At 48.9% G+C, this 12500-nt stretch overlaps 1 protein-coding gene across 4 annotated transcripts in view; it reads left to right on the plus strand.

Moving 5' to 3' along the window:
• nrp2a (neuropilin 2a) overlaps window positions 1-12500 on the plus strand; it is a 73081-nt gene that overhangs the window by 14284 nt on the left and 46297 nt on the right. For all 4 annotated transcript variants that reach the window (XM_062528320.1, XM_062528319.1, XM_062528321.1 and 1 more), the window contains one exon: window positions 4601-4782. In XM_062528320.1, the coding sequence (XP_062384304.1) occupies window positions 4601-4782 (182 nt within the window). The remainder of the gene's footprint in view (window positions 1-4600; window positions 4783-12500) is intronic.

A 12500-nucleotide genomic window follows, 5' to 3' on the forward strand; every position in this document is an offset into this window, starting at 1 on the left:
CGGAAAGTGGCAGGCAGTTTGATGCGTGCCGTATTGATCCTCTCAGGGAAAAAAGAAAATATACTGCCATAAAGCCATTTGATCTAGCGAAAGCTGCTGACTGGGCCATTTTGTCATTGCAAAATGTTCATTTGGACATTTGGACTGGGAAATTCAGCACAGCCAACTGTGTGCACAATTTTAATTAGTATAAGTGCATCGTTTAAATAAATGGCATTTGAAATTAGATGGCCAAGCATAATCTTACCCTGGGTGTCATGTGAACTTGTTTACCGTAAATGTGTCGGGGCAGAGAGCTTAGAGTGTTGGGCTTCGCAAAGCAATGTGGAAAGGGGATGTGGGCTAAACACGCTGTTTTGAGTGTTATGTACTCCAAACAAGTTCCTGTCAGACGGGAGATTAATGGGATGTCACTGAACACAGGTCAGGTGTTGCTTTTCCCCGGTGGTAGGAGGGTGTCGGGGACTAACGTCTCTCTCTCTTTCTCTTTTTTACAAACACACACACCCACCCACACACACACACCCACCCACACACACACACACACACACATTTACACACTGTCATATTTCTCTCCCAGACGATACGGACTTCAGCGGGAGGCTCTGGCGCCTCGGGGGAATGTGCAGGGGGGGCTCGGGGAGAGAAACAAAAATCTCGAAAAACACCGAAGGTGTGAAAGGCAATTAGCGTTGGACGGGGGAGGCGGGGAGAGGAGATGATGGAGGAGGCGTGGGAGGGGGGAGGAGGGGGGGAGGAGGAGGCAGGAGGTTAACGGGGTCTAAAGTGGGACAAGTCTGAACGCGACACCGAGGGGGGGTGTGGGGGGGGGGTCTACTCTAGTCCCATAAAGACCACTCTGTCTCCAGGGACGGTGGATACAGAAAGTCTCAGTTTTTATAATGGCTCCTCTTAGGCTAGTAATCACAGGGCCAGTAGAATGCATGCAGGCTTCTATTTATTTGCACCAGTAAACGCAAATCATGTGGGTGAAATGGGACTTCAAATGTGTAATATTGTATTCTCAAAACAGATGGACAGTGATAGAGGACAGGAACAAAGTGTGTGAAGGATTGTAGTGGAGATCCCCTTACGCTTTAGCGTGTTTGTTTTGTTATTCTGGAGAGTAAGTGAGCGCTTGATCCTTGTTTTGATCTCGGGTTCGTCAGAGGTATCGTTTGTTCTCGCTCTCCGTCACTTACTCCACTTTTCTCTATCGCTCTCCTCTCTCTCTCTCTCTCACTCTTTCCCTCGATCACTCTCACGTTTACATCAAGGACCTGAGGAGACTTGACTTCAGAGACGGCCTGATCGATACCCACATCTGACACTCACTCATCATGGCTAATCCAAGAGTTAGCAGAACTCCTCCACAAAATCAATTACAACCTAATTATGCCACCGGCTTGTTTGCAGGCTTTTATCCTTGACTTGAATGTGAGACTGCGTGTGTGTGTTTGTGTGTGTGTGTGTGTGTGTGTGTGTGTGTATGAGAGAGAGATAGAAAAAGAGAGAGAAAGATTGTATGTGCGACCGCTCCATTTGTCATATTCCTAACTCGACATTCACGTTGGACACATGCCAGAATTTCGTCTCGTGTGACATTTCCAGTAATTAAGAAAAGAAAAAAAAAAAAAAAAAGAAGTGAATTTTGGGAACTGTGGTCTTTAAGAACCTTTTAGGAACCTCCTTCCTGGCAACCCGCGGGGCATGAAATCCTAGTAAGCAGGAGGTCACCAGTAAGAGCAGTCATCTGCAAAAGGGGTTCAGTGTGCCAGTGAGCGAGCCGTCTGTGACTTAATTAGCCTGCGGGGGCCGGGGGTTAGACAGAGGGGGCCTCCGCAGGGCCAGGCAGGGGCACGGGGGTCTAAAGATACCTGCACCGGCGGAGGGCCACAAGGGGGACAGAATTTGGGAAACTTGGAAGGGGGGGACACCTGTCTTGCTCTGTCAGAGGGAGAGGGCCGAAGGCAGTGTCAGGTTCTCAGACAGACCTCCCTGCTCTCTCTCTCTCTCTCTCTCTCTCTCTCTCTCTCTCTCTCTCTCTCTGCGCTGGTCTTGCAATCTGCTGCAGGCTGCATAACTGCCGGCACCGTGTCACTCAGAAAAAGCGCCCCTTGAGTGCGTGTGATGACAGACAAAGACAGAGAGAGAAAAAGAGAGAGAGAGAGAGAAAGAGAGAGAAGCTTAAATGAGCTATGTTATGTCTTCATCCTCCGCTGGGTTCAGAGGCGAGGGCATGAACACATGGCTGGAGCCATTCCCGCTGACACAAGGGGACGGAGCTCCGACTCGACTCGGAGCGCCCCTGGCAAAGCATGATGGGAGACAGCTTTGCTGCTGTTGCTGCTGTGCTTCATGGGAGATTTGGGGCAAGCGTTCACTGAAGCCTCAGAGTACTCTCTGTCACGCATGTTGTCGGGACGCGGACTTTTGAAAACTCCACCGCAAGAATGTCTGGGCCCATAAATCAGTAATGATTTTCCCAAGACACTGTGACGAATGCTATAAATATGTTTGTTAAACATTTCAGTGTGAATCACAACAGATTATCCGTGTAGCATACATTCTTATACATTACTTCTACCACCTAGGCGTGTTTGTTCCATACATTTCATCACTCATTCAAAATGCATGTGTGATTTTGTAATACATAGTTTAATAGCACGGGGGGCGAGACAGTCTTCTCGCCCTGAGCTGTCAGCTTAGCTTGCAGAACATCAGGCGGAACATAATCCCCCCTGCCTGCCGTCGTCTGGAAGGAGATGAGCTTTACTGTAGGCCTCTATCAGAGAGGCAGACTGACTGTGCTATTAGAACAGTAGGCCACGCGAAGGAGGAGTGTGGAGAGGAGGATGCAAAGAGGAGAGGAGAGGAGAGGAGGGGGTTGAGAGGACAGGAGAGGAGAGGAGAAGAGGGGGTTGAGAGGAGAGGAGAAGAGAGGAGAGGAGAGGAGAGGAGAGGAGAGGAGAGGGTCGAGAGGAGAAGAGGAGATGAGGGGAGGAGGCTGAGAGAAGGAGGGGAGAGGAATTAATGAAGTGGAGTGGAAAGGAGAGATAGATGGATGAGAGGAGAGAAGAGATTTGAGAACAGAGGTGGAGAAACAAAACAGGAAGGAAAAGAAGTGGAGATGGTGGGAAGACAGAGAGGCTGTGGAGAGGAGAAGAGATGAGTGGACGAGGGTGGGAGAGGAAACGAGGGATGATTCAGGGTTAAATGCACAGACGCGTCCCTGCGGAGCCATACAGTTTGACCCTTTTCTGGAGTCCTCAGTCTTTCCATAGATTTACAACAAGTATGTGAGAAGACACACCCTCACACACACACACACACACACACATGCATGCATAGTTTGGCATTCCACAGAACTCAATGAAGGGGATTTTCTGCGACTTTGTTCAGTCTGTGAGCCGAGGTGACAAGTGTGCTGTATATTTTTGGTAGCTGCACTCTGGTAGCCCACAGAATGTGTGAATTGATTCAGAAGCGCCAGGTGGGATTTGTCCAGGACCTTGCAAGTCGGCCTCCATGTGTTCCTGAAGTGACACCCAAGAATGTGTGTTTGTTGTGGGAAAGGCAGCAGGGTAGTTAGTGGTTCAAAGGTCAAGGCAGCTGAAATTAGAGCGAATTTTTGGTTTTGTCTACCAGAGATTTTTTTCCGCTTTGTTTCTGTTTTTTTTTTTTTTTGTCAGCCTTCGCCTGTGTTGCCCTCCTGGTATTTTACTGCTGCCTTGACTCTTGCAGTTTGGGATTTGGGGTTTCACAGTTTAGATCCAATTTTTGTCAGACATCATACCATCTCTCTCTCTCTCTCTCTCTCTCTCTCTCTCTCTCTCTCTCTCTCTTGCTCTTTCTCTCTCTCTGTCTCTCTGTCTCTATGTCTCTGCTCCCAAAAAATCAATGCCTGTGCTTTCGCGTTTCATTTGACAAGATAGTTCCCACTAAGTTTTCTCTCTTTGGTATTCCGGGGGGGAAATCTGCCATGCTCTTGATTATCTCAGTAAAAAAAAAACAAGCCTTGGCCTCTGCCATAGCTCTGCAGCCTTGCTGTTTAATTTGGTGATTATTTTTTAAGGTTAGACCCACGCGGTGGGGCCCTGAGCTGTTCTCCTTAATAAAGGTTAGACAAACAACCCACGGGCTATTCACTCTCGCAGAAGTGTTGCTTATGGTTATCCAGAGTTATGGAGCGCTGCATCTACGTGATATTTACCGCAATAGAAAAGGTCAGGATAAAAAAAGGGTAAAACTCTAGGCATTTTCTCACTATTTTAAAAAGGAATTATCCTTTTGACCTTTCTCCTGCAAGGGAGTAGTGGCAATTATTGAATAAAATGAGAATAAATACTCCTGTGGATGTTTGGTCCCTGAAACTTGAATGCACAGTTTTGGCTATATGTGTATGAATGTGGAATACCCTCCTTTGATAAAGTGGTGAGAGTGGAAATACTATTTTTTTGTCCTCTTGTCCAGTTTTGGTTGTGTGTCAAATTTGAATGCCCAGCATTAGTTGTGTGTTTGAAAGTGGAATATACTCTTTCTGATGAAGTGTGGTGAGAGTGGCCAAACGCTGACCGGTCTTCTGTCCGCCTGTCTCCAGGTATGACTTCATCGAGATCCACGACGGGAACTCGGAGCAGGCGGAGCTGCTGGGGAAGCACTGCAGCAACATCGCGCCGCCGCCCATCATCTCGTCCGGCTCCACCGTCTACATCAAGTTCGTCTCCGACTACGCCCATCAGGGGGCCGGCTTCTCGCTGCGCTACGAGATCTACAAGACAGGTGAGCCATCACTGCACTGCACTGGAACGCTCAGCCACAACAGATGGACTATAGAAAGAACTCTCAAAACCCAAACCTCTTAATGCAATCACACTAAAATTAAACATTTAACATCATCCACAATGTACCCAACACTACAACAGTAAGTGATACTTAATCAGGGAGCAAAACAATTCATATCGTTTAATACTGTACATGCCAATACTGATTGAGTTCAAGGTCATTTTTCTCCATTTGTTTCATTATGTAAGCCATTAGCTAATGCAGTAGACTGAATGTAGAGCATTGTCTTTACGTCTGTATAGTGAGCTGCCAGACAATTACTGTGGATGGCTGATTGTGAATCACTGCTGATCTGCATGATGCTAGGTCTTTGGCTTTGGAGTTTCTGTGGTGTAGTCTGAGGTGTTCAGGTGTTTAAATGGTGGATTTCAGCAGAATATTTCATGTTGAATTGGTGTTCAGGTGTTTAAATGGTGGATTTCAACAGAATGTCTAATGTTGAATTGGTGTTCAGGTGTTTAAATGGTGGATTTCAACAGAATATCTAATGTTGAATAGGTGTTCAGATGTTTAAATGGTGGATTTCAACAGAATATCTGATGTTGAATTGGTGTTCAGGTGTTTAAATGGTGGATTTCAACAGAATATCTAATGTTGAATTGGTGTCCAGGTGTTTAAATGGTGGATTTCAACAGAATCCCAATGTTGAATAGGTGTTCAGGTGTTTAAATGGTGGATTTCAACAGAATATCTAATGTTGAATAGGTGTTCAGGTGTTTAAATGGTGGATTTCAACAGAGCCCTTATGTTGTTGAAAGCACACCTCAGCCAGGTCAGTAGAGACGGTGACCTGTAGGAGAGACAGGGACACCTCAGGAAGCGCGGCGTGCACAGACACGACCAGCTCTCCCCACAGGAAGCCCTCTCCCCTCGGCCGCCTCCCCCCTCCCTCCCCCCCTCCGCTGGCCTTTGTCTCCTGGAGGTCCGGGGTGTTTATGTGTCAAGTGCTTCCTCCCCTGCTGAGTGAGCGTCTTGGCGGCCGAGGGAGGAACGCCCTGCTGCGAAGGCGTCTTTCTGGGGCTCGGCACGCCGCTCGTCGTCGGCACACACACTCGCACGCACACACACACTTCGCCTCGGTCTCTCGTTCTCTGACGCAGTGGTGGCGGTGGGCGGCGGTGGGCGGCGGTGGCGGCGGTCTCCCTCGGCGGTCGCGCCACAATTCTCGTTAGCGGAACGACCCTGTGCAACCTTTATCACTGCGCAACCCGGTCTGGGTCTAGGGTGTGTGTGTGTGGGTATGTGCGTGTGTGTGTTGTGTGTGTGTGTTTGTGTGTGTGTGTGTTGGGGAGGGGTCACGTGACCTTTGCCCTCTGGCAGGGCATTTAGACACGCTCGGGGAAAAATAAAAAGCTGCCCGATGCCGCTCAGTGCTCAATCCCAGACCAATTAAACATCAAGGGATGCGGCGAGGAAAATAAACCGTGTAAAAAAGGAAAGGGGGAAGAGAAGACCCAGAGAGAGAGAGAGAGAGAGAGAGAGAGAGAGAGAGAAAGAGAGAGAGAGAGAAAGAGAAAGATAGAGAGAGAGAGAGAGAGAGAGGCAGAAAGAGAGGGAAGGAAAAAACAAGTAACTCTTTTCATCCCTCAGAAAGCATGTCAGGAATGCCCCTTTTAATTGGGCCCTGATCTACCCCCCCTCTGGGAGGGGTGGCAGTAAGGCAGCCGACTGGTGCTGATTAGATACAAAACACACACACACACACACACACACACACACACACACACACAAACACACATAGTCATATACACACAGAGCTAAGCATATTAGCAACCATTATCATTATGTATACTATAATTGTGTATGCTATTATTGTGCAGGTAGGGTACATTTCCACTGAAGCTTCCTCAGTGGTATTCATTATGTGCAACATTCCTCCATTTTATTAGCCTCTGACTGCTCGCAGTTTACGAGAATGTGGTTTATGCTACAGTGGCACCAGGAAGACTTTCGTCAAAGACTAGACCTTCTTAGATTAGACATTAGGCAGCGGGGGAGAGGTGTGTCGGAGGCAAACAGGATGAGGCCAACATGCGGGTGTCTCACACACACACACACACACACACACACACAGTGCTCTGTCAAAACAGACCCCCTGCTGCCTGCATCGCCCGCCCTGTTCCACACCTGTGACCTCGAGAGGGGAAGTGATGCGAGCGGCTCCTCTAAACAGCAGCCGGGCCCCCCTCGTGGGACACGCCCACGGCGACAAGCCTCCGTGCTGCCGCGGCGATGCGTTACCAGGGACACCGGCGCTTAGCGCATTAATATGAGGCCCCAGTGTCTGTGCGCTGATACACTATCGTTTTCCGCACAGGCGACGGGAGCGGGTATGCTGTTGCCATGGTTTTAACAGGATCTTAGCAAGCTTTTCGGGGCTGCTAATAAAATAGCTGGCGTGTGGGTGTATGCGTGCACAGGGATATACAGGATTGGCTCTATTTGAGTGTGTGTGGGTGCATGAGTTCATGTATTTAAGGCTCTGAGCATGTTTGCGCATGTGTATGTATGTGTGTATGTGTGCGGGTGTGTGTGTGTGTGTGTATGTGCGTGTGTATGAGCGTGTGTGTGTATGTGTGTATGTGTGTGTGTGTGTCTCAGAATTATTCAGAGCGTCGTGTTTGTGTGATTCGCGTTTCCTATGCATCTTCCTCTCTCTCTAAAGTTGCTGTTTGTTTGAACTGGTGGGATGTTTGTCCGCCTCACTCTGCCAAAGAGCTGTTTTCAGACTCCTGCTCCAATCTCAGAATCCTCCCCTCTGTGAGGAGTTCCGTCATTCTGTTTATTCAGAACGCAGCAAAGTCTGGATATGATTGTAACTCTGTGTGTGTGTGTGTGTGTGTGTGTTTGTGTGTGTGTGTGGTTGTGTGTGTGTGTGTGTGGATCCTTGTGAACATGGGTGTGTGAGGATGTGTCTCCATCTGTGTTTTGACAGAAAGTGTGTTTGTGCATATGTGATTTATTTATTTATTCTTTTTTTGTCTGTGCGTATGTTTTTTGTCGGTTTTGTTATGTATGCGCATACATGCCTGTGTGTGTTTTTTTTCGTTGTCTCGGGGTCGTCGTGTGAGCCTTTTCGGTATCTGCATAGTTGTGTGACAGCGAGTGTGTGTGAGCATGTTTACGTGTGGATCTGACGCTGGTGTTGTTCCAGCGTCTTGATAGCATCTTGGGTAAACATGCTCGGGGGAGGTGTGTCCTTAGTGTTGGCCGGAGTGCTGGGACCTAAAATTCCCACTTCCTCCGCTGGACGGGAAATCGCCCCTCGCCCTGGCCATTTCCCAGCTGCCCCCTCTGCACCCCACTGGCCCTCTGGGTAACAATTGAGTAACGTGCACGTTTGCTATTACGCAATGGAGGGACAGGGGGGAGTCCCTCGGTGGTACAATATTTCCCCAAGGACTTCAAACCACACGTAGGCCTGACACAGTGAAACAGTGCTCATGGGAAATGTAGTTTTTCTGCAAAAAAAGGCCTCATGTCAAGGTGATGGATAACATATTTACCCGCTGCTCCGTCCGTCAAATAAAAGGGCAAGGGGGTCACTTCCCCTTTCCATTCTTGTCTCCGACGGAGCCTTTTCTCGAGGAAAAGGACGTGGGCTAGGGGGTGATAATTAAAAGCATTAAGAGCTTTGGCTTTTGACCTCTCATCCTCTCACTGTGACCTCCAGGGCTCCCTCTCACTTCCCCGGTGGACAGGAACCCTGCTTGCCTCTGTCTACCCCGTTCACCATTCCCCCTCCAATCACAGAGCGCGGAAGAGAGAGAACATGAGAGAAAGGGTCCTGACTCTGTTTTTCCCCCCTCCTATACCCCCCCCCCCCCCCACCCCCACTTTTTGCCCCAGTTTAGTCACGCTACAGATTAACCCCTTCCGCCTCAAATACACTCTCGTAAACACACTCTCGCTAAAGTCACGTGCGCCGCTGACGCTGTTGCCGGGGTTACAGCGGGAAGACTTCCTGGTGAGCCGCCCCGCGGTTGCCGTCGCCCCCAGGAAGAGTGGCAGCAGCCAATTAGGGCCGGATCCCCCTGTCGCCCCCGGCAATGGTGGTCCTGCCCCCCACCTGTGGCCATGCGGTCTGGGGGCCATCCTGTAGCGGAGGCTTACGGAATTTACCGCCACTTCAAACCGGCCACTCTGTCCTTCTTTCTGTCTGTTTCTCCTTTTTTATTTTAATTTCCTCTCTCTATCCCGGTTTTGTTGCACACTTTCTCTTCTTCTCTATTTTTACTATTTTTGATTCTCCTCTGCTGATATACCACCTTAAGAACATTAAAGTTGATAGTAGGATTCTCTAGTAAGATTCTATTAACAATGTGAACAACATCATTTATAGTGAAACAAAATGTACAACAGCAACTATAATGTACGTGTCAGCATATATGCACCTTATACGACTATGTTGTCGTGAGTGTGTGTTGATACTATCACTGTTATGTAGTGCGCAGGTGTTTTAATAGAGTTATACGTGTGGGTGTAGTTGTAGCGTCCTGTTTGGTATGCCTCAGCAGTCGGCCCTAGTGTGACTTTGAGGATGGTGTCATCGGCGTTGTTTTTGTTTTTAGCTGGAGTACTCTGGCATGGACTAGCGTGCTGAAGGGGGATGAGTCAGTGAGTTGTGTACAGTGTGTTTGTGCACCAACACAAGTGTGTCATGCTCCAGTTTACTGTAAACAAGCTGACTGGAGAGGGTCAACTCACTTCTCATGCCGCTCACAAAGTTCATTCAACAATCGTCCTCTTCTCCTTTCAGCCAAAGACCAAAAAAATGAAAGAAAAAAAAAAACATTTTGTTTCCTCCGAGCTCTTTTATATTCCAATGAAGGCATGGATTCATCGAAGGTCTCAGTGCTGTTGACACGGCAAGATGTTTTCAATTGAAAATCTCCCCAATTAATTTTGCACAATGCCACTTCTTAAAATTATTTCCCCTTTTGTTTGAAGGCATGTTTGGAGGATTTGTTAAGTAAACAGAAGTCGACAGCTATTTCTTGTAATAGCCTCTGAATTATTTAGGAAGTGAGGCAGTGGCACTCGGCTCAGTATTATTCCGTGCCAGACCAGAGGCTCAGGAATGTTGTTGTTGTTGATGTTGTTGTTGTTGTTGTTGTGTTTCTTGGCCATAGTTGTTGTTGTTTACTGTTTCTGTTGTTGCCATTGTTGTTGTCCTGGCCCCGAAGGTGCACAGATGCTGTAATCTTATTGGCTCCTGCTGTTGTGGGAGTAGAATGTCTGTGTGTGTGTGTGTGTGTGTGTGTGTGTGAGTGAGAGTGTGTGTGTGTTCACTAGACTCTTACAAACAAGGTGCTGTTCCACGGTTGACTGACTGGTGCTAACGTTAGACAACTGCAGAAATGGAGGGATGTGGGGCAGAGAAAGAGAAGAGCGTGTGTGTGTGGCGAGGGGGGGGGGTAGAAAAAGAGGAGGATGAAGAGTAGAGGGAGGAGGGAGGGAGCAAATGAGCGAAGGTGGTAAACGGAAAACACAGACTCCCAGACAGACGTCCTGTGAAGGGATGGAGCAAGCGGGGGAGAGGGGAGGGGGGAAGAGGGGGGGGGGGGGGGGAGGGGGGGGGGGGGCACGGGCGCGAGGGGGGCGAGTGAGGGGGGCGAGCGAGGAGGGCACTTGGGGTGGTGGGGAGGCTAAGTGCCCGGGGCGGCTAGTGATGCGTGAGAGATCCGGACGTCTCGCCGGCACTTCTACCCGGCAACCCGAGTCACCGTAGCCCCGCCTCCCTCGCGCCAAATGGCTGAGTGTGGTAAAATGTGCTCGCCATACGTGGAGAGGAGGAGGAGGAGGAGGAGGAGGAGGAGGAAGAGTAAGAGTAGGGCTGTTTTTAGCATGTTCATAAACATGAACTAATGAGGGCTAACAAAAGGAGGGAAGTCACTCATGCATACACAGCCCCATGTCTCTGCCCTGTCTCAGACAGACACATACACACACACACACACACACACACACACATGCACGCACATACAGTACATGCACACACACACACACACACAGACACACACACACACACACACACACACAGACACACACAGACACACACATAGACACGCTCAGTATAGTAGCATGCATGCAAAGGCCAGTGCGTGTGATCAATCTGATGATCTGGCCTAATGCAAGCAAACCTTGACAGTCAAGCCCACGTTTACTTCACCGCACAGCACAGTACTGTATATAGACACAGACCCCCCCCTAAGCCAGCCACAATCAGCAAGCGACAATGTGGCAAACTCTCTCTCACACACACACACACACACACACAGTCTTACTCATCAGTTCATTCATTATACACACACTCTTGCCGGCCTACTACAGCGGAACAAACAGGGACGGCACGATGCGGGCATGAGCAGGCATCTGGCTGCACGCACGCCGAGATAAACACCCACATTATGCCACGCACGGAAACCTCTTATCAAGAGCGATACACCTAGCCTGTCACGTTCACTTATGTAAACAGATGCACGGCACACACACACACTCGTTATCGTGTAGGTGCGTTTGTAGGACTGTGTGTGCGCGTGTTTGTTTGTGTGCCGATTATGTCTATATATGCGTGCATCCGGCATTTCAGATTTCATGTCTACATATGCATCCGGTGTGTGTGTGTGTGTGTAATGATATGTTTTTATGTACAGAGCTGTGCATATGTTTTTGTAGTGATAGTAGCGGTGTGTGTGTTATTGAAATGTCGTCCAGTTACGGGGTGCGTGGGTGGGTGTCTCGGTCCATCTGAGACGCATAGCAACAGGGTCACGGCGACGGTCACCACGGCTGCCCAGGAGGGCCTGTCTCTTTTTATAACACGCAGGGTAATTCCCCCCTCTGTTCTCAACGGGCCTTTGACCAGGGGCAACAGACCACTGGAGACTGGGCCAGTCTAGAGAGGCGCCGTGCCCCTTGGCAATGTTAGTGTGTGTGTGTTTGTGTGTGTGTGTATGTGTGTCACTATGGTGGCATTTGTGCATATGTCTGTGTGTGTGTGTGTGTGTGTGTGTCTGTAGATGCCTTAGTGTGTATTTCAGCATTTGTATTACTATTGTGTTTCAATGTGTGTCTATGTACAGTATGCTGTGTAGAACATTTGTGTGTGTGTCAGAATGTGTTTTCCTCGATTTTACTCTGTGTGTGTGTGTGTGTGTGTGTGTGTGTGGCTGTTTGTGAATGGCGGAGTGTGATCTCAGTGTGGTCACAGCTGGCGGAGGCTTAATTATTGAAGAGAGGGGAGACCAGCGCAGAGCCATCGGGCCACGCTGCGCTCTCATTGGCTGGCCCGCGTGTTGTGTCACTGCCCTTGACACTGCGCTACTACTCAGGCCAGACTCTCTCTCCGTCAGCCTCCTGGTGCCTGTCCATACGCATCCCATCACACATTCCTCTCTTCCCTCTCCATCTCTCCCTCCATCTCTCTCTCTCTCTTTCTGTTTCTCTCTTCTTCCTCCTCTTTCTGTCTCTATGTGTGTGTGTGTGTGTGTGTGTGTGTGTCTTTCATTTTCTCTCTCCAGTTCATAAAATCAGATCAAATCAAGTATATTTTCACATGTACTGTATGTTCATCTACAGTACTTCTAATTAAAGGACTGGCTTGCTGTGACATGCTCAGCCACATCACACACACACACACACACACACACACA

This window comes from Sardina pilchardus, chromosome 23 (assembly GCF_963854185.1).
Source record: "Sardina pilchardus chromosome 23, fSarPil1.1, whole genome shotgun sequence".
Taxonomy (NCBI): Eukaryota; Metazoa; Chordata; class Actinopteri; order Clupeiformes; family Clupeidae; genus Sardina; species Sardina pilchardus.